This window comes from Cynoglossus semilaevis, chromosome Z, assembly GCF_000523025.1.
Source record: "Cynoglossus semilaevis isolate Cse_v1.0 chromosome Z, Cse_v1.0, whole genome shotgun sequence".
Taxonomy (NCBI): Eukaryota; Metazoa; Chordata; class Actinopteri; order Pleuronectiformes; family Cynoglossidae; genus Cynoglossus; species Cynoglossus semilaevis.
In genome coordinates, this window is record NC_024328.1 from 14,762,176 (window position 1) to 14,782,859 (window position 20,684).

Below are 20,684 nucleotides of genomic sequence, written 5' to 3' on the forward strand. Positions count from 1 at the left end.
CCTATTCAAGGTGCTCCTGTTCTCAGCCATCATCGTGGCCATTTTCTCTGCCGGCCTCAAGTCCATCGAGCTCACCACCGACCCAGTGGAGCTGTGGTCCTCCCCCAACAGCCGCGCCCGTCAGGAGAAGGACTTCCACGACAGGAACTTTGGGCCATTTTTCCGGACCAACCAGCTGATCCTGACGGCCCCCGACAGAACGGGCCACGTTTATGATTCTCTGCTGTTCGGACGACTGAACCTGAGCGAAGTTCTATCCAAGGACCTCATCCTGGAGCTCCTGGCGCTCCAGCAACGAATACAGGTAAAAAAAAGGAAAATATTCAAAAAAATTTGCAAAGGTGGCCACTGTAACACGATGATTCCTGGTCATTCAGAACATCGAGTTTTGGTCGGATGACCTGAACCGCACGGCAAGTTTGAAGGACGTCTGCTTCGCTCCGCTGAATCCATCCGAGCCCTCGCTGAGCGACTGTGCCGTCAACAGTTTGCCGCAGTACTTCCAGAACAGTGTGGACAACATCAATAAGAAGGTGAACATGACGGAGCTGGGTGTGACCAAGGAGGTGGACTGGAGGGACCACCTCTTCTACTGCCTCAAGTAAGGTTTACCGAGTGAAGAACCAGTAAGAAACGATGGATTTCCTGGTTCTTCTGTGACTTAATTAGAACTTCCACCCTCTTCCTCCCCCCCACTCCCCTCCCCAGCTCCCCCCTCTCCTTCAAGGACATCACCGACTTAGATCTGAGCTGCATGGCAGACTACGGCGCTCCTGTCTTCCCCTTCTTAGCTGTGGGCGGCTACGAGGGTGAGTGACGTTCTTCTTCACTCCGCTCAGAAGGTTCTAGCGTTACTACAACGTCTTGTTTTTTTTCGTGACCAGGTGACGACTATACAAACGCTAAGGCTTTGATCGCTACCTTCTCCCTCAATAACTACGCCCGCAACAACTCCAAATTTAAAGTGGCCATGCAGTGGGAGCAAGAATTTCTCAAAATTGTTCAAGAATACCAGAAGAGCCCGAACAGCAATTTCACTTTCGCGTACATGGCAGAGGTAAAAAAAAAAGTCAACATTATCGCAACATATCGCAAATATACAATTGGAATAATCCTTAACTAAATAACCCTTGACTTCTCCGTGCTCCGCCACCACTGCGACACAGAGATCTTTGGAGGATGAGATTAACCGGACAACCGCCGAGGACATCCCGATCTTCATGATCAGCTACGCTGTCATCTTCGTCTACATTGCTGTGGCCCTCGGGGAGTACTCTTCGTGGAAACGCATACTGGTATGTAACATCTACCTTAATAAGCCGAGAAACGCGAACTTGACGCGATAAAATGCTACTGTTATTTTGTACGTGATTGATTAATTTAAGAACACAGCTAGTCTTTATGGAATGGAAAAAAATAGGATGCACATAAAAACTGTGAGAAAAATAATTGTGTTCAGGAAGGTCAAACCGGTCCTTATCGCAAGTGCAATAAAATGAAAACTCAAGTGCTGCGTGTTTGCCAGTTAAATTGTGCTTATCTTGGCAGCCGCAGGGATGTTTACGACCGTCTTCTGTTTTTGACAGTAAAACCTGATTAGGCAAATATATATATATGTATATATCGGAAGTAGAAGATTAACCGAGTCAAGTGAAAATCGTGTATTTGTTTTCTCCATTGATCTCCTCAAGGTGGACTCCAAGTTCTTGGTGGGTCTGGGTGGGATTCTGGTGGTGGGCTGTTCTGTGCTAGCCTCCATGGGCTTCTACTCCTGGATCGGCATCCCTTCTTCACTGGTCATCCTGCAGGTGGTGCCTTTCCTGGTTCTTGCCGTAGGCGCCGACAACATCTTTATCTTCGTCTTGGAATATCAGGTGAACATCGTGAGAGTAACTGTTGATAAGATGCGGTACCCAAAACCTCTAACCCTAACACTAAAAAATAAAGCCCAAAAAAGATAAGTAAAGTTAAGATTTTGACAAAAAAAAATTCAAAATGCTAAATTTTGATGAGAAACATGCAGAAAACATCAAATTTTGAAAAATAATCTTTAAAAGATTTTAATCAAAGTTTTTTCAACATCAGACCAATAATTTGGATTTTGCCGAAAAATTCCCCCCAAAAATTTCAAAACTTTATATTTTGATGAGAAACATGCAGAAAACATACAATTTTGAAAAATAATCTTTTAAAAATTTTCATCAAATGTTTTCAACATCAGACCAAAAATTTGGAATTTTCCAAAAAAAATCCCCAAAACGTTTTTCCAAAAAAAATATCAAACATGCAGAAAAAAAAAAATTTTGAAAAACGAAATTTCAAAATTTTGACCAAAAACAGACCAAAAATTTGGATTTTGCCAAAAAATTCCCAAAAAAAGTTTGTCCAAAAACTATTTCAAATCTTTTTTTGAACAGCTTTCCATTTACGTTAGGTTAAAAATGTGACATTTGCCACGATTAAAAAAAAAAAAGAAAACGTTTAAAAACCCGAACAAATCAAAGGTCACAGCGGTTGCAGGAATGAAATGTAGAAACGACAACTTTGAACCTGTTGACCGCCGTATCTCCACTCCTGCAGAGGGACGTGAGGAGGCACGGAGAAAAACGGGAGGAGCAGATTGGCCGCGTCCTCGGAAACGTCGCTCCCAGCATGCTGCTGTGCAGTCTGTCGGAGTCCATCTGCTTCTTCTTAGGTACGACCGTTTTCTGTTTTCGGCTTTACGAGGCGAGGCCTTGCTCATTTTTATACCATGTGATTGCCCGTGTCGTCCTTTCAGGGGCTCTGTCCACCATGCCGGCCGTCAAGTCCTTCGCCTTGTACGCTGCTCTGGCGGTCCTCATGGACTTCATCCTCCAGATCACCGCCTTCGTGGCACTGCTGTCGCTGGATGCGAGGCGGCAGGACAGCAACCGATGTGAACTGTTCTGCTGTGTCAAAGTTTCCGCTCCGCATAAGCCGAGCGAGGGTTTTCTGCTGCCGTTCATGAGGAAGTACTACGCGCCCGTCCTACTGCACAGATACACCCGGATCGTAGTGGTAAAAAAAACGCCTCAACATCGCATTGACCTGCCGGCTCATGCCGCGATCCTGTACGTGTTTGTCAATGACGCAACGTGTCGACTTCCTTTCTGCAGATGTTGGCCTTCATCTTCATGTTCTGCGCTTCTATCTTCCTCATGTTCAACGTCAAGGTCGGACTGGATCAGGAGCTAGCCATGCCGCAGGTCAGTAAACTCGACAGAGTAAAAAGATTTAAAAAAAATCTTGCTTACTTGTAACTTGGAAAATCTATTTTTCGGGTAGCTAGCGTCTTGTATACCGTACTGTTAGTCCTTGAGTCCTTTCTGTTTCTATGGCAGGATTCGTACATGTTGGACTATTTCAAGTACCTGTACAAGTACTTCGAGGTCGGAGCCCCTGTTTACTTTGTGACGAAGCGGGGCTACGACTTCACCACAGTGGAAGGCATGGACGGCATCTGCTCCAGCGTGGGCTGCGACCAGTTCTCTCTCACCCAGAAGATCCAGTACGCCACCAATTATGCTGACAAGTGAGTGGGGGGGGAGCGCAATTTTCTTTGCATTCTAATAATATTCACTGACACATCCTTGAACCTTGGGTCATCCTTGAACCTCGTATCGACCTACGACATACTAGCCAATCAGATGAGTTAATGATAAACTGTGTAGCGTGAATGCCACCTAGCAGATAACAGCAGCATCGACATCTGGTTGAAACACGCGGACCGAGAACCGACGCCCGTAAAACTGTCGTCACCGACAGCAGGAGTTTCCTGATCTGAATTTGTGACTTTAGCTGTTAGCATAAAGGAAGTAGCTGAAAGTATGTCTCTCTTGGTCATCGTGACCTGACGGTATTCCTATCGCTTACGATAACGAGAGGTAATCGGATCGATTATGATTAACAGCCCACATTTGTTTCCTTCTGATAAGATCGATCGCTATCACGTTTTCCTTGCGAACAACAAAACAGTTGTCCGGTTGCGGTGAAAACACATACGTTAAAAAAAAAAAAAGTAAAAAGAAATTTACAATTTTTATTCTATGAAATATAATTTAATTAATAAATATAATATAATGTAATTTTTTATCTTTTTTACTTTTGATATAAAAATATGACTCATATTTTCGTAAAAAAATTAAATTAAATAAAATAAGCCTCAAAAAACATTTTTTTTTCTAAGCACTAAAATTAAGCGCAAATTTGTCAGGTATGACATTATTAGCATAATTTAAAACGTAAATAAATAAATTAAGCGCATCGTACTCACCGAACCCGCTCATTAATCGTCATTTTCCGTTCTCCGTTCGTTCCCGAAAAATAGTTCAATTACGATGTTGTATACAGCTAAAGGTAAAAAAAAAAGTCCGCTCCGTAGGGGTGAGCTAGCACTTACCGCTACCTTTTAAAACAACCAAACAACGTAAAAATGCTAACATTGTGCTACACGATATAGACGACTCGAAACCGGAAATGTAGTTATTGTTGATTCCAAGCTACAGGAGCTAGCACTGTGGATTCTAAAGAATTTTATATTTTATAATTGGACAACATTTGCTATTTTTTTTAGGATTACGTACATTTCTATTTGAGGTTTTTTTTTTTTTTGCTTTTTTTGCTTATCTCCTTCCACCATAACGCGGTAGGATACATCAGTTTCAGCCGAGTCGTACTTTCTGCTTCGAGTGTGTGCTCTCGTTAGCTCGAGCTACGTCAATTAGCATTATCGCTAACAGGAGACCCTGTTTATTAGTGCGTTTTTTGCCCTCAACATTTTTTTTAAGTGTCTCTATTCCGATATTTACAGAAATCAATTTAATTCTACGCTAACAATTTCAAAAATATTTCCGAAGTTGAGTGTTTCCTGTTTCCTAACAACGCGACCTCAGGTCCTACCTGGGCATTCCCTCCAACTCCTGGGTGGACGACTTCATTGACTGGTTGAATCCCGGCTCCAAGTGCTGTCGCCTGTATTCCTTCGGACCAAACGCCGGGAAGTTCTGTCCCGCGAGTGAACGTAAGAAGCAGTGCCGCAGAGGTGTCGCGATCAACGACGTTTCTCTGGCCGACTCTGACTCTCTCTCTCTCTGTCCTCCCTCAGCCTCCTTCCTGTGTCTTCAGAAATGTGTTCCCCCTCCGCCCGACGGCGTCCTCAGACCCACCGTTGAGAAGTTCAACCGCTTCCTCCCCGACTTTCTGGGCAATAGGCCGGACCTACAGTGTCCCAAAGGGTGCGTACCGCCGGCTGCTCACAGGCAGCGATGTCTCGGCAGCGGGACGACAGTGAACCTGATTTCATCCTCTCTTTGAACAGGGGTCTCGGAGCCTACGACACCGCCGTGGTCCGAGATGGGAGCGGAGAAATTATAGGTACTTTTTTTTTTTCGTGGATTTACGCTAGCAACCTCAGCGTAAATCATCGCTGGTATTCGCTCGAAACCAGGGCGTCCACACTTTTTTGGCACAGGAGCTAAAGTGATCGACCTACATTGAAAACATTAAAATATATTTACTAATATAACGTAAATGTACTTTATATACACATTATTTGTAGGGATGCCCAATATTGAATTTTTTCTGATATCCGATATGCCAATATCGCTCAGACACTCCGATATCAATCAATATCGATATTTGCAGACGTGTTTCCCCCCAAAACTGTGGTAAACATCTCAGGAACCCACAAGCGATTCCAGCACTTTTTGCAAAAACCGAGGGATTGGGTTATTGGGTTTCATTATCGGAGGAAAAAACGATAACGATTCTTACAGAAATTACATAATTATGCTAACATCTGGCCGACGAGACGACACTTCTCTAATTATGTTTGGGTACTGATTGCAGTAATTATGTGTAGTTGTCTTACAGTATATGGTTAGTATTACACAGTATAGAATTTTATTTTTGTGATTGTGTAATTGCGATCTACTGGTAGATGAAGTAAAGAACTGTAGCACATGAAAGAAAAGAGTTGCGGGTAAAGGATTCGATGAAGAGAATTGTAGTTCGGTAAACATCCATCCATCCATCCATCCGTCTGTCCGTCCGTCCATCCATCCATCCATCCATACATCGTTAACCTTTGACATCCAACATCCCGTCTTCGCAGCCTCCCGCTTCATGGCGTACCACACTCCTCTGACCAACTCCCAGGAGTTCACGGCTGCACTGATCAAGTCCAGAGAACTGGCCCTCAACATCACCCGGAGCATGAGGCAAATACCGGGCACCTCCCCCGACTTCGAGGTCTTCCCATACACGTACGTAGCTCGCGCCCGCAAGATCCGTGGACTCGCAAGGGTGAAGTTGTTCTTCTGACCGCCTCGTCTCCTCTCGCTCTGTCGCAGGCTAACCAACGTGTTCTACGAGCAGTACCTAACCATCGTACCCGAGGGCCTCTTCAACATCTCCCTGTGTCTGCTGCCCACGTTCGTGGTGTGCTGCCTCCTGCTGGGCCTGGACATCCGCTCCGGGCTGCTCAACCTGCTGACCATCGTCATGATCGTCGTGGACACTGTGGGGGTCATGACCTTGTGGAGCATTGACTACAACGCCGTGGCGCTCATCAACTTGGTCACGGTGGGGCGATCATCTCGATTACAGTACTGCATTCCAAATATAAAAGGTACACAATACTGTACGTCACATACTGTGTGTCCTGCGTGCAGGCGGTGGGAATCTCCGTGGAGTTCGTGTCGCACATGACGAGATCGTTCGCCCTTAGCACCAGGAGGACCCGCGTAGAACGGGCTATGGAGGCCACGGCCAACATGGGCAGTGCCGTAAGTACTTGAAGTACTGCGCTCGTTGAGTACAAAGTAACTTCATAAACTATAAAAAAAAAAATCTAAATTGCTCTTCTAAACATCCAAATATTTCAATATATACAATATATTTTATATTTTATATATTTTTTCTGTATAATTTTTATTTAATATTCAAATTACACACAGTGTAAAATCAACAAAAAAATTGTGCGACATTTCTTCTGTGGACCCTCAAGGGTGCCGCTGATCTCGTATTGAAAGCCGCTAGCATATATTTTATATTTAGTTTATATCGTCCTTCATCTTTAATTGCTATATTTTTAGTTTTAAATTCAAATTCTTACATTAACCCAGGGTTTTTTTTCGTACAGTTTTATTTGAATTAGCTAAGTATTTGTGAAGTAAAGCAAGTCAATTTTTTTTTTCGGTTTTTCCTTAAACATTTTTCCTTAAGAAACTTCCTTCCTTCCTTCCACCTTAAAGAAATGCTAAACATAAATTTCAGTTCTTTTCATTCCCCAGGTTTTTGCCGGCGTTGCGATGACCAACCTCCCGGGGATCCTGGTGCTAGCGCTAGCCAAAGCCCAGCTGATCCAGATTTTCTTCTTCCGACTGAACCTCGTCATCACGCTGTTGGGAATGGCCCACGGACTCATATTCCTCCCCGTGCTGCTCAGCTACTTCGGTATCGGAACCGTCGGCAATTTAGTTAAAAATAATGATAAACTCGCACGAATTGAAGAAAGACGCCGATACTTTTTTTATAGCCATCTGCTGCCACCTAGTGGAGTATAACTATTATTATTATCAAATATGGTGTTTTTTTTCCTCTCTCGTTACGTCAGGTCCCGGTGTCAACAAGGCGGTTCTGCTGCAGCAGCAGCTGGAGAAACAGAAGGCCAATCAGGAGCCGGAGCCGCAGAGACACGTCTACGACAACATGGCCTACCGAGCCAGCGACGCGAAAGAGGAGGCGGAGTCCAACGGTAATCCGTTTGCCGCGAAAGACACGAACGCGAGTTCGATCGCGGACGCCGAGGAGAGAGTTGACCGTTTATGAGAGGCTATGCAAGAACGGTTGACGGCGAGTTTTACCTACCTGACAAACTGGAAACAGACGGCGGCAACTCCGCCGCAGACGGACTTCAAGGACCGTCGACAACAACCATCAACTCAGAGTTGTGCAATATTTCTGAACAATGCAATAGCACGAAGAGAGACTCCGGCGAGAAAGAGAACAAATGTTCTAGAATTATTTTTTATTTTTTTTAAGTGATTTCTTTTTTTTTTTTTTAAGGTGGAACCTTTAAACTTGCACCGTTTCAGGTGATTTCATGAAACGCACTCCAGCACTTCACCTGATAGTTGATAAAATGTGCAATCACTCAAAATATTTTTATTATACGAATAAATATTCTTATTAATAACACGTTGTCAAATTTGTGTTTGTGACTTGTAAAAAAAAAAAATTTTTGATAAAAAAAAAAAATTATGTATCAACATGAGAACTTCTGAGTAAAAATATTTCCACAATTCCGAAAAAAAAAAAATTTTACAGTAGTCCCTCGTGATATCGCAGTTCATCTTTTGCAGATTCACGATGGTTTTTGAAAACCGCATCGATCGGTCCAATTTCGCGACAAAATTTTGCGACAAAATCGACGACGTCGTGACTGCCTACGGGCTAGTCTTCGACTGGGAAAAAGAAGCAACAAAAGCAACTGCCGATCGCAATGTTTTTGCAGCCTCGCAAAAAAAGGGCCGGTTCCTGCTACTACTACTATGGATACACCTTCGGAAACCGTGGAAGAGGTGCCCCGAGAAATGGCACCACCCTGTGGAGAGACGTAAAATCAATCATCGGCCGCACGGTAAAAGTCATCATCATTTTACTGCGCATAAATATGGTGTCACTACTTCGTGAAAATTAAGTTTCCTCATAAACGAAGGGCCGCTGTCAAACATTTTAAACCAATCCGATACTTGGTTTTCAAATTTAGTTTTATTAACAATGTATCCCTTTTGATAGGATTGTACGTTTCTCTGGGTCGACGCCCGGAAAACATACTGTACACATTAACAAGGGAAAACACGATTCAGGCAGAAAAGAAAAAAAACAACAACAAAAAAACCAAAAAAAACCCAAATTAAATTATAATACAGTCTCGAGGAAAAAATATAAATAACCTTTTTTTCTTCTCTGGTCGAGCTCACTCTATGGTACAGACATAATAAATAGATCTGCTCTGACATCATCACTCAGCTGATCTATAAACCCTCTCTCTGAGTCTTTTTTTTTTCGTAGCAGCATTAGAGCAAAAAAAAAACAAAATAAAAAAAAAATACAAGCCGATGGAAACGAGCGTTTCCCTGGGAATCCACGCTCTAGCTCTCTCTCTCTCTGTCCACCACGCCACCCACAGACTGACAGTGATATTGCATTGGGGGGGGGGGTTCGCAAGTCCAAGAGACGGAAGGGAAACGCGCCGGGGGCGATGTTCCACATTTGACATGCTAGGTCGTGCATGCGGCAGAGGGCGAAGCGCGTGGGTGAGAAGGCGGAGTCCGGCGCCTCCAAAAGTCCACCAGGGGACTAGTAGTACTACGGGTGGAAAGGAAGTCATGGACGAGGGCCCCCCCGCGGCCCTCCCGCCTCCGCTCCCCCGCATCACTCATTTATATCAAAGCGGTGGCTGGGGGACAAAGCAAAGGTCCAGAAAAGGTAGAGGATGAGGTCATGCTAATCTCACGTACTCAGTGTGTGTTGCCGTGCTTCGGGGGTCGGGGTAAGAGGGGTCGGGGGCGGAGTCAAACAGAAGTGATGTCTGATTGTCAGAGATACAGGAAATACAAAAAGGAAGTGGCCGAGAAGCAGGAGAAGCAGAAGCACTAATCGGGTCGCAGGTCAGGGAAAAATAATCAAGAATTCGTGGAACCTCCCTGTTCCAAGAATTCTTGATTATTTTTGTTGTTGTTGTTTTGTTTCTGAACAGCAGGATTCCTCATTAGTGTTCGTCATTGGAGAGGTTCGAGGAATTGCTGCGGCGACGCGACAACATGCTGTATTCTCATCATGACAGAAAAGGACAGAACTTTGATCCAACTTCTTTTTTCTTTTTTTCAAACCCCCGTCTTTGTTTCCGGGATCCGATTTATACTGACGAAGAAGAACAAATCAGTCCGACCACAGTATTTGGTTAAGTGCTCTCCCGTGTTCCTGGTTAGAAAATAAAAAAAAAAGTCTCAGACAGCATTAGGCGTGTTTGGGTTACAGACGCTGGAGTTCCTTTGTCCTGCCTGTAGGGGGGGGAGTCGAGCAGCGACCGGATCTTCACGGGTCTCCGTTTGGACCAAACGGAAGCGCTTAGTCTTAGCGGTTGTTCTGTGGTCGTAGGGGAGGCAGGAGAAGGGCTGTGCAAAGATCACTAAACCGAGGGAGGGAGGAAGGAGAGGCGGGGAGGCGGGTAAGGGAGGGATCAGGACTCGGTCACCGGGTCAGCATCCTCCTGGACATGTTTTGGTGGCTTCGTCAAGATCGCCTCTGCTTCCTCGTACATCTAAAAAAAAAAAAAAATTAAATTAAAGTGCAACCCAAAAAAAAACTCAGGTAGGTCTCAAGAATTTTTTTTTTAATTATTTTTTTGGGGGGTTGTGTCGCATCACGTTTCCCAGGGGTTTACGAATAATTTCTATTGACTTGAGTCGTCGAAAGTTTGCGATTTTTAAAAAATATGGGTCGCCCAGAAAACTAGTGGCAAACACTGATATAGGGATACGATACGTATCGCGATACAGGGGGCAACAATATGATATATTGAGATATATTGCGATGTCACTTACTGGCATGAATTGCACGTCCTGGAAGAGCTCCTGTATGAAACGCCTGGACGTCAAGCGAAACATGCAGTGGGCCAAGAGGTGTGATACCTCGGAGTACAGGCAGATGTCATCAAAGGCGTAAGAAAACTTCTCCTTTATCCTGAAAGGAGACAAACGGGGTTAAAATGCAGCGCTGCTGTTATCGGTGATAGTAGGTTAAAGTTTTACGTAAGGAGAAAGGTTTTTTTTTTACGTCAGCAGTCCTGTTTCGTGACCTTTGGTTCCCACGGAGGAACTGAGATTGATGATAAGTCGGAGGACCTCCTTCCTCAGCAGCACTCGGGAGGCGGGGCCGTCCTCCGATATCGCTTTTCCGTCTGAGGGAGACGCAAAACAGAGTCGTAAAAAATTCGTAAACATTTTTTCCATCGTTGTCGGCGTTTATGGAACAGTGTTAGGGGTCAGTCAAAATGTCCGGAGACAAACCGAAATCCACTTCCTTTAAATGTATGGCTAAGAATCATATCCTCTTGCAGACCACTAAGGGGCGCAAAAGTAATTTACAATTCAGAGCTGGTTCTCAAACTTTTTTACACTCCTGTACCACCTGAGAAAACATTGATCTCTCCAAGTACCACCACGATGACAGACGTTCGCATATATTAGCTGTTAGCTTCCTCTTTCGTAATCTCACAAGTAGCTACGCGCTTTTTTCTAGATGTCGTATTAATTGTTTCAGATTTATTCAATTGAAAATGTAAATGTGAAAAGATGAATTTTCTCTCGCGTACCACAGTTTGAGAACCACTGATCTGGAGCATTGATGTTATAATTCAGATTTCGGATTCGGATTCAGCTTCAGGTGTGAGTTGAACCTACCAATGACGATGTCCGCCGGTGTGGGTGTGCTGCAGATCGAACCCTGCGACACCGCGGCGTCGCTGCAGCCCGACACCCCCGAGAACTTGGACTGAGGCATGACCTCCAGACGATGGCCGCTCTGGCCCCCCCAGGACGGAAAGTCCACGTAGTCTGTCGGACCAAAAAAAATTTTTTTTTAACATTTCGGAAAGTCAGGTTAGCGGTGTGTGTGTGTGTGTGTGTGTGTAGACCCACCCGTCCGGGGGTGTGTGCTGTTCAGCTGTGGTTGAGTGGGGTACCCCAGAACAGAGGCCCCCACACAGTACAGGCAGTTTTCTTCACAATGTTCCTGCAGTCCGGTCTCCTCCGAGCCCACCATGTGGTTCTGACCCTCGCCTCGGCACGCGATCAGCTCTGTGATGCTGAACTGCTGCTTCAGGACCGGAACAGGACGGTCCCCTGCACAGAGACATGGGTGTGAGCATCAAAGAAAGGTAGTAATAAAGAAAATATTAGGGATGTCCGATAATGACTTTTTTGCCGATATGCGATCCGCCGATATTGTCCAAAATACTGATTTATATATATATATATATATTTATATATATATATATTTATATATATATATATATATTTATATATATATATATATATAAATATATATATATATATATATTTATATATATATATATATATTTATATATATATATATATATAAATATATATATATATAAATATATATATATATATATAAATATATATATATATATATAAATATATATATATATAAATATATATATATATATATACAACCATATTCTTACAGAAATTATGCAATTATGCTAATATCTGGCTGATAATATCGGTCGGACAATATTATCGGACATCACTAATAAAAACGTCAGGTGGCAACACTAAGCACTCCTCACCGTCTCCGTCGCCAAACAGGAAGCGTTTCCGCTCCTCCGATGGCGGACTGATCCTCTGCTGAAAGTAGGACATGTCTCTGATGTGGAACATGTCGTTGATGTCCATGGGCAACGCCAGGCCAATGTAATCGTCCTGGCACCCAAAGGTGGCGCTGGAGACCATGGAGCGCACAGAGGAGCAGCGGTGCAGCGTGCTTTGGTTGATGGGACTGAGGAGCTCCTCCTTGTCCAGGGAGGCAAAGCTGAGCGCTTTGAGAAACCTGGACAGAGCAAGAGGAGAGGAATGTGAGAGGAGCCGGGGGGAGGGAAATGTGGGATGAAAGCACAGAGAAGTGTTGAGTGAGAACCACACCTATCATGTTCCACAAACCCTGACACCAGGGGGAGACAAACACAGCCCGAGACACTGAAGCGGTAGTACAGTTCCTGTAGGGGGAACTCCCAACAGATCAGTAAAGAAACATTCCGGTATTTACCCTGTGAGGAGGTTTGACCTGGATGAGTGAAAACTGAGAACCACCTTAGACAGAACCTACGAGGAAGCTAATGGTTTTGCATTCCTTCCCTCAGGTCACGCGATCGAATATCCGTAAACGTCTCACCTTGTTGTTCTGACGGCTTCCGAACAGCGACTGTGTCACTGGAGCTGTTGTCAACGGACAACTAAATGCAGTGAGAGTGAAGATCAGTGACACGGTGGCAGTGCGGTGGCGGCTACTGTGCTATCGGTTGAAGGCTCATGACATTTTCAAAATAAAACATCCTTTAGACTCTTGTCTGTGAGTATCAGAGTCTGAATGACCTTTGACCTGTTGCACCAATTGACCTACGGACCGGCACCGGTCCCCAGACCGGCGGTTGGAAACCCTCAGATCTAGGAATGACCTGATGACGTCTTAGAACCACAGCTCGGAGTCTGACGGACAGTTTTCCTGACACTAGATTTTTGAACTGCCTCCAAAATAGTTCCACCGATAATAGATAATTAGAGAAATGTATTTGCGCTACTAAAAAAACACGTTCGTTGCTCCTAATTGTCAGGTCAACAAATCGATGAGTTCACCGCTACTGATTCAAACGTTGTCATTTCAACACAAGAGCCGATCTATCAATCGTTGATATCTTGATGAGGTCACAGGTCAAAGGTCAAGGGGGTCCGACTGTCAACTACTGGGAAACACTTGGGAATTCTCAGACTACTGCACTACCAGGAGTAAATTAACACCACGACTAGCTTTTATGGCTAAAGCAACGATTGACTCAAAGCGAGGCTAAAAGCAACGCGTCTACTTAGGAGGACGAGGGGTCAGTCAACCCACCACGGCCCGAAAGTTCTGGACAGCCTGCGGCAAGGATTCGGGACTCCGGTCTCGGGACAAGTTCCCCTCCTGTCCGATATCCTGCCAAACGCAGCAGGAGTTGCACAAAAAAGAGAAACACAGCGACACCTGTCAGTGCCAACGCTGAACTGAGGCAGAAACAGTGACCGGACACAATGTGGGTCTGAGATCACACCCCCTTGAGGCCAGTGGCTGAATTACCTGCGAGGTGTTAACCTGGAGTCCAGGCTGCCGGTCTTCATAGTGATGGTGTCGGTGAAGAGCACGTCTTTGGCCGGTGAAGCTAGCGCCTCACTGTGGGACAAAGACGGGTGTATCCTCTGTTGCTGCAGCCTCTTCAGGGTGGCGTAGCCCAGGGCGTCTCTGGGACTGGTGTACATGAAGCTGCAGTCCGCCAGGCTCTTGATGGTGGTCACCGATGGGGACTTGAGCGATTGGGCCCGGCGGGGGAGTGTGTGCGAGGAGCCGGGCGGTACCAAAAAGACGGCGGAAGACTTGGACATGGACATGTAGTTGGACTGGGGCTGCGGCGTGAGGGAAGAAAAGGTTTTGACAGTCTTGGCCGACACCACCGTGTTGAGGCTCACGCAGTCTGAGGAATCCGGTTCGGGCTCGGGGTGCTCCGGGTTCCCCACCGTTTCCCGAGACGGACTAGAGCTCATGGAACTGATACCACTAGTCGTGGTGTCTGTGTTAAAGCTCTGGCTGCGGCTTTTGAACTGACTGCCGCCGGTGACGCCTCCTCCGCTCCCTCCGCCGCCGGAGGAGGGGCCGCCGCTCTGCTCCTTCTCCCGGCCGGGGTGTTCCACAGGCCCCTGCCCTGCAAGGACACTCAGAGCAAAGCCGGACCCCCCTCCCCTCACCAGTCGCCCATCCACAAGGTGCTCCTCAGAATTCCCCCGGTTCCCGACAAAAGACGTCTCCACGCTGACCGTGGGACTCTTGGGCATGCCTCTGCCATTGAAGATGGGGGTAAAGACGTCCCCCTGGGTCGTGCTGTAAATTGAGGGTTCGGTCACCGTCCTGTTCCGCCTCATGCTCCCGGTCTTGAAATCCGTAGGGGTGTGGGATCCGGACGGCGTCTTGGGGTCACTGGTAGATCGCAGTTTTTTGCTGGGAAGAGAGAGCGAGTTCAGGAAACGGGTGCGCACGAAGCGCGTGGAGGCCAGGATGGTGAAGGGGCTGCGGTCTTTGACAGGTTTAGGGTGCAGATAGATGGAGGACTCATCGGATTGGTCCAGAACGTCACACTTGTCGTCGTCCATGATGTACATGTCTGAAAGAGTAAGGAAAAAAAAAAAAAAGGATGAGAACCACAGCGGCAGACGGACGGAGTCAACGACTAGGAGAACGTCTTACGTACTGGGCTGCGATTCGCTCTCGCTGTTGTGACGTGAGCCGGTGGACTCAGAGTTCAGGCTGAGCGTGCTCGGCACGGAGGAGAGTTCAGATGTCAGCTGGGCATCAACCTCGTCCTGAGTGACGGGCCACAGCGTCCTGCGACTATGTCGGACGGCATCCCACCCGTAATGTTTGAGCACCTCGCAGCCCTGCCGGGTCTTCGATATGACGCCCAGCACGTACACCGACGTCCTGCGGAGGGAGACGCACTTGGGTCATAAACAACCGACAATCTGTTGTTCAACCGATTACATTTTTAATCCAATTAGGTACAACTGTGGATTAGTCATGATTAATCACGATTAATCAATCGAGATAAATTGAAATCTCTAAGCATGAGAGGGGAAACAAAATGATAACAATTAATCGTGATTAATCACATCAATCACGATTAATCGAGACATATCAACATCCTTAAACATGGAGGAAAAATAAAGGATTGCAATTAATCGTGATTAATCTAATCAATCACGATTAATCATGATAAATCATCATGCCTAAATATTACCGGGGAAAAACAGAAGAAAATGATTACAATTAATCGTGATTAATCAACATCCCTAAATATAACCAGAAAAAAAGAAAATGATAACAATTAATGGTGATTAATCACATTATTCACGATTAATCGAGATAAATCCACATCCCTAAATATTACCGAAAAAAAAAGATAATTAATCGTGATTAATCGAGATAAATGAACATCCCTAAATATGAGGAGGAAAAAAAATTATCACATTTAATCGTGACTAATTACATAAATCATAATTAATTTACATAAAATATATATATATTAATATATATATTTTTAACTATGTATTTCTGGTTGGGTTGATGGTGGAATTGTAAATACAGTGTACAACACTTGGCTAATGTGTTCAAATGTTTGAAAAATGTCAATCTAATTAATTTGCCTAATTAATATTTTCGTCTGACGTGATTTAAATGTGCAACCAATCAAATGTGGGAATCTGGGCAATAAAGTATTAAAAAAAAAAAGAAAAAAAAACAAACTCACCCTCGTACTGACAGAACCTCACAGTGCTGTGCTAAGGTGATGATGTCGGGGATGACGTTCTCCTCCTGCAAGAGGTTCAGACCCCAGTTCGAGGAGCCGATGTTGGCCTGGGGGAGAACAACAGAACAGTCGACACATGAGCGAAGCTCTTTGTAGCAGCGGGAACACCGGTGTTCCGGCTCCGGCGTAACTCACCAGTGCCCAGAGAGACGCCTTCAGCTGCTTGATGCCCTCCCAGGTGTCCAGCATCGGGGAACGAACTGTGTAGCTGAGGTCGGGCACCACGCTCTGATCGGGAAAAAAAAAATGTAAAATGAAATTAAAAATGAGTGCAATTTCCCGAAAGTTAAATAAATTTAAGTTGAAATTAATTTGCCCTGCGGCGCCCTCCCTTAAGAAGCTCCAAGCCCCCCACCTTGGGAACCACAACAGGTTGCAGTTGTTTCCAGAACTTGACGATCTTTTATATTTGCAGTAAACCTCACTCCTGACCAAACATATATTTGACAAAAAAAAAACTGCAAACTTTTTATTTTTATTTTACCTGGGCTTCCAGCAGATGGCAGCCTGTCTTGTCATGGACCAGCTGACCATACAAGTGAACAGGAAGGTAGACGTTTGGCCTTTGTAACCTACGAACCAGAAATTTAAAACAATTTGAAAAATTAAAAAAATTTGAAAAATTAAAAAAAAATTAAAAACTTTTAAAAATTTAAAAATATTTAAAAACACAACTCGTAATCATATATTTGCAGTACAATCGTGTAAAAAAAAAAAAAATTCCTGTTCACTGTCTCCACCTTTGGTTGCTGCGTCTGACGTAGTTGTCTCCATCCACGGGTTTTCTGTAGGTGGTCAGAGCTTCGTTGAGCTGCTCCTCTATCAGGTCCACGTACTTCAGGTTATATTCCTTCGAACGGATCAGGAGACAAAAGTCACGTTGTAAATGAAATCATATCAAAATAATATTTTTAAAAATGTGTCCGTTTTCTTTTCCCTACCTTTTGCCATTTGTCCAGCTGCTTGCTGACGTAACCTCTCTCGTTGAGGTAGGAGAAACCTTTAGGGATGGACAGGAACCTAAAGAGCAGAGACGGGGAAAAAAAAAAAAAAAAAAAGACAGAATGAAGATCAATGTTAAAATTTTGTAAACATGACGAGAAAAACTTAAAAATTAAAAAAAAAAAAAATTCTAACCTGAGAAGCAGCAGCAGGCCTTTGTCTCCCAGATGGGACAGAGCTGGTTTTAACTGGATGAGAGCGTGAAGGTTTGCCTGTGAAGCAGCAAACATCAATTACTTGCAATTTTCTTTGTTGTTCGTTGCGTTTTCTCACACAGATCTGACTTTTCTAGCAAAAAAAAAAAACTGGATGCATTTTCACCCATCACCATTAGGGGGCAGCTGACGCACCCGATGATCAGTGACTGGGGACGGTGCTGTTCTCAGAGCACCTCAGCGGCAACTTTTACAGCCGGTGTACTCAAACCTGAAACCCTCCAGACCCAAGTCCGCTTCCTCAACCGCTGCTCTGTGTTTTGTAGTGACCCGGCTGCCCCCCCCCTCCCCTCACCTTGTCCTCACAGGCCTCGTCCAGTATGTCCAGCGCCTCCATGGACACGGCCTTGCTGTGGTCGTGCAGCTGTGTGACCAGCAGCTCCATGCCCCAGCTGCTGAAGAAGTCCACGCCGGCACGCAGCAGCACGCGCAGATGTTTGGTGGCGTACAGTCTGCACGTCTGCACCCGCCAGGCATTGTGGGAAAAAGAAGAAGAAAAAAACGTCACCAACAACAACAATATTAGATACTAGATCTGGACCAGGTGGTCCTGTACCAGTTCCATAGGGTAGTGTTTAGCGTGCCTGCCTCGGAAGTCCTGGGTTCGATTCCCAGAGGAACCACACGCTAGGTGCAGCCTATTATTGCAACAATTTCCCAAATATGGGATAAATATAATATATAGGACTGTAGTATTTATTTTATTAATTATTTTTAAAATTTTTTTGCTAACAATTACGAGTCGAACATTCATGCTAGCGGCTCATTTTTATTCAGTGATTATAAACGTAAAAACCTCAATGTATCGTAGTGCCACAGTATATCACGATATATCGTATTGTCCCCAATGTATCGTGATACGCATCGCACGATTCTTTAACTGCAGACACCACAGACATTACTATTATTACCGTATTTTTCTGACTATATAGCACACCTGAATATAAGCCGCACCCACTACCTTTTTTAAAACAAAAAACTATAAATTTACATATATAAGCCGCCGATAAATCATACAAACTTCTTCGTGTGTTTTCCACAATGAGGGGATGGAGGGTGTGAAAATAATTTGGTGTCATGCGCGTTGTGTTGCAAGTGCTAAAAAAAAAACTAGCGTGTTCTTCTTTGCACCGACTTCCGCTGTCTGTCTCATTTTTGCACTTACTGCTAGAACACCCCCTGGTGGCTGAAGAAGAAAAATCCATGGAAAAGCCGCACCTTTGTATAAGCCGCACGGTTCAAAGCGTGGGAAAAAAGTAGCAGCTTATAGTCCTGGAAAATACGGGATACAGTAGTCCCTCGCTATTTTGCAGTTCATCTATCGCAGATTTGCGGGTTTTTGAAAACTGTATATATAAAATATACTGTATTACGGATTTGGCTCCACGAGAGATATCACAGAAATGGGACGACGATACGGTTCGATCGATCCAATTTTGCAAAAAAAAAAACAAAAACACGACGATGTCTTGCTAGCTAGCAAGCTAGTCTTCGACTGGAAAAAAAAAAACAGCGGAAGCAACTGCCGATCTCAATGTTTCTGCAGCCTCGCAAAAAAAACGCTGGTTCCTGCTACTACTACTGACGGATACACCTTTCAGAAACTGTGGAAGAGGTGCCCCCAAAAAACGGCACCACCCTCTGGAGAGAGGTAAAAGTAAAAGTCATCGTCACCTTCCTCATCATCATTTTAATGCGCATAAATACGGCGTCGCTACTTCGCGGAAATTTGGTACTCGCAGCAGGGCCTTGGAACCTATCTACCGCGGTAAACAAGGGACCAATGTATACCAACTGTACTCTTGTGTTTGTTTTCGTGTGTGTTTGTAGCCTTACATCAGTAGCAGCGGTCAGGATCTTAGACAGGATGACTCTGGCCAGTCCATCTCTGCTGTAGTCCAACGTGGTCACGGCGAGTTTGAGCACGGCGTCCTGGTTCTTCACAGAGCAGAGACTCAGCAGGCTGCAGAGACCGATTAAACCGTGCATTTTAAAAAACAACAAACTTTTATCGAACCGGGGTCTGATTTTTTTTTTTTCGATCACCCACCACTGAAACAGGCCACATTTCTCCAGCAGTTTGACCCCCTGCGGGTGAGCAGAGAGCGTCCCCAGGAAGAGGAAGTAGTGTTGGCTGAGGGTGACCACCAGGCCGTTACTCTGCAGAGAGCGCTCCGGCTTCAGTCCCGAGGACAGGGACAGCCAGGACACCATGTCCCTAACCAGGTCTTCCAGGTAACCTTGACCGTCCTGAAGGAGAGGACAAACAAAAATTAAAAAATTTAATTTTTATTAATGAACAAAAACAGACCGAAACACAGGCAGGAATCAGGACCTCACCTCATCCGAGTCCATGAGGAACTCCATAAACTGACACCCGACGACGGTCAGCTGTCTTGCCTTGGCGTGATCCAATGCTAGCCCTGCGTACAGTTTACTGCTGGGCTTATAAAAGTACAGCAGCCTCCGCACAAACCTGCGTCACAAAAAAAAAAAAAAAAATCACATTACCAAAAATGACCTGTAGGTTTCTGACAATTTGTGATTTGAAGGTTTCGTACCTGTGCATTTGTTCGTCTTTGTTGTTTCTGAGGTTTACGTTTGGCCACTATTTGATGCGGGGAGAAAAAAAAAAACGTGATCAGGATTTAAGCAGGAAAAAAATACAATAAAATTCATTACAAAAAAATATAAAAATAATTTTAAAATAATAAAAAATATTTAAATATTTTAAAAATATATATAAATATTAAAAAAATACATTACCGTATTTTCACGACCATAAGGCGCATATAAACGACTTAGATTTTTTTCAAAATGTGCGGTGCGCCCTATAGTGCAGTGCGCCCTATGTGTGTGTTGTAAGGCGAACGTGATAGAGACCACCTTGAGGAGGACGTGGTAGAGAACATGAGAACGTTAAAGAGGGGATGTGTGGGCGTGGATTGTGTATAAAAGAACAGGTATGTGCTTTATGCAGAACATTGCTGTTTTAACAACCCTGAAAATGGCAAAGAGACAGGCTTATGAAGCTCGCTTTAAACTGCAGGCTATCAGCTACGCCGAGGAACATGGGAATCGAGCGAGAGAATATAAAATAAACGAGTCGATGGTTCGCAAGTGGAGGAAGCTGGAGAACGAGCTCCGACAGGTGAAGAAGACTCAGCTGAGTTTCCGCGGACATAAGGCGAGGTGGCCGGAGTTGGAGGAAAGACTCGAGCTATGGATCGTCGAGCAAAGAGCGAGCG

The 20,684-nt window shown here is 44.7% G+C and overlaps 2 protein-coding genes across 4 annotated transcripts in view; one reads left to right on the top strand and one right to left on the bottom strand.

Moving 5' to 3' along the window:
- LOC103398039 (NPC1-like intracellular cholesterol transporter 1) overlaps nucleotides 1–8,218 on the top strand; it is a 12,031-nt gene extending 3,813 nt beyond the window's left edge. The window contains exons 4-21 of the mRNA XM_008336527.3: nucleotides 11–304; nucleotides 378–601; nucleotides 709–809; nucleotides 885–1,057; nucleotides 1,167–1,295; nucleotides 1,692–1,874; nucleotides 2,581–2,695; nucleotides 2,780–3,039; nucleotides 3,138–3,227; nucleotides 3,363–3,553; nucleotides 4,914–5,041; nucleotides 5,126–5,255; nucleotides 5,339–5,394; nucleotides 6,134–6,284; nucleotides 6,372–6,603; nucleotides 6,693–6,806; nucleotides 7,314–7,476; nucleotides 7,637–8,218. Coding sequence (XP_008334749.1) covers nucleotides 11–304; nucleotides 378–601; nucleotides 709–809; nucleotides 885–1,057; nucleotides 1,167–1,295; nucleotides 1,692–1,874; nucleotides 2,581–2,695; nucleotides 2,780–3,039; nucleotides 3,138–3,227; nucleotides 3,363–3,553; nucleotides 4,914–5,041; nucleotides 5,126–5,255; nucleotides 5,339–5,394; nucleotides 6,134–6,284; nucleotides 6,372–6,603; nucleotides 6,693–6,806; nucleotides 7,314–7,476; nucleotides 7,637–7,851 — 2,949 coding nt within the window. The 3' untranslated portion in view covers nucleotides 7,852–8,218. The remainder of the gene's footprint in view (nucleotides 1–10; nucleotides 305–377; nucleotides 602–708; nucleotides 810–884; nucleotides 1,058–1,166; nucleotides 1,296–1,691; nucleotides 1,875–2,580; nucleotides 2,696–2,779; nucleotides 3,040–3,137; nucleotides 3,228–3,362; nucleotides 3,554–4,913; nucleotides 5,042–5,125; nucleotides 5,256–5,338; nucleotides 5,395–6,133; nucleotides 6,285–6,371; nucleotides 6,604–6,692; nucleotides 6,807–7,313; nucleotides 7,477–7,636) is intronic.
- Nucleotides 8,219–8,774: 556 nt separating this feature from the next.
- The window catches only part of LOC103398040 (rapamycin-insensitive companion of mTOR), a 22,127-nt gene continuing 10,217 nt past the window's right edge, over nucleotides 8,775–20,684 (bottom strand). Inside the window, exons 19-38 of one of the 3 annotated variants that reach the window (XM_025053120.1) lie at nucleotides 19,998–20,044; nucleotides 19,777–19,912; nucleotides 19,487–19,686; nucleotides 19,273–19,399; nucleotides 17,732–17,896; nucleotides 17,357–17,433; nucleotides 17,161–17,239; nucleotides 16,960–17,069; nucleotides 16,704–16,791; nucleotides 16,355–16,447; nucleotides 16,160–16,266; nucleotides 15,104–15,333; nucleotides 13,942–15,016; nucleotides 13,717–13,800; nucleotides 12,401–12,705; nucleotides 11,727–11,930; nucleotides 11,490–11,642; nucleotides 10,864–10,987; nucleotides 10,632–10,770; nucleotides 8,775–10,348 (exon numbers count right to left, since the gene is read on the bottom strand). In XM_025053120.1, the coding sequence (XP_024908888.1) occupies nucleotides 10,268–10,348; nucleotides 10,632–10,770; nucleotides 10,864–10,987; nucleotides 11,490–11,642; nucleotides 11,727–11,930; nucleotides 12,401–12,705; nucleotides 13,717–13,800; nucleotides 13,942–15,016; nucleotides 15,104–15,333; nucleotides 16,160–16,266; nucleotides 16,355–16,447; nucleotides 16,704–16,791; nucleotides 16,960–17,069; nucleotides 17,161–17,239; nucleotides 17,357–17,433; nucleotides 17,732–17,896; nucleotides 19,273–19,399; nucleotides 19,487–19,686; nucleotides 19,777–19,912; nucleotides 19,998–20,044 (3,624 nt within the window). In that variant the 3' untranslated portion in view covers nucleotides 8,775–10,267. Of the gene's footprint in view, nucleotides 10,349–10,631; nucleotides 10,771–10,863; nucleotides 10,988–11,489; nucleotides 11,643–11,726; nucleotides 11,931–12,400; nucleotides 12,709–13,716; nucleotides 13,801–13,941; nucleotides 15,017–15,103; nucleotides 15,334–16,159; nucleotides 16,267–16,354; nucleotides 16,448–16,703; nucleotides 16,792–16,959; nucleotides 17,070–17,160; nucleotides 17,240–17,356; nucleotides 17,434–17,731; nucleotides 17,897–19,272; nucleotides 19,400–19,486; nucleotides 19,687–19,776; nucleotides 19,913–19,997; nucleotides 20,045–20,684 lie in introns of all 3 variants that reach the window. The other 2 variants (XM_025053119.1, XM_008336528.3) reach the window with 2 other exon arrangements.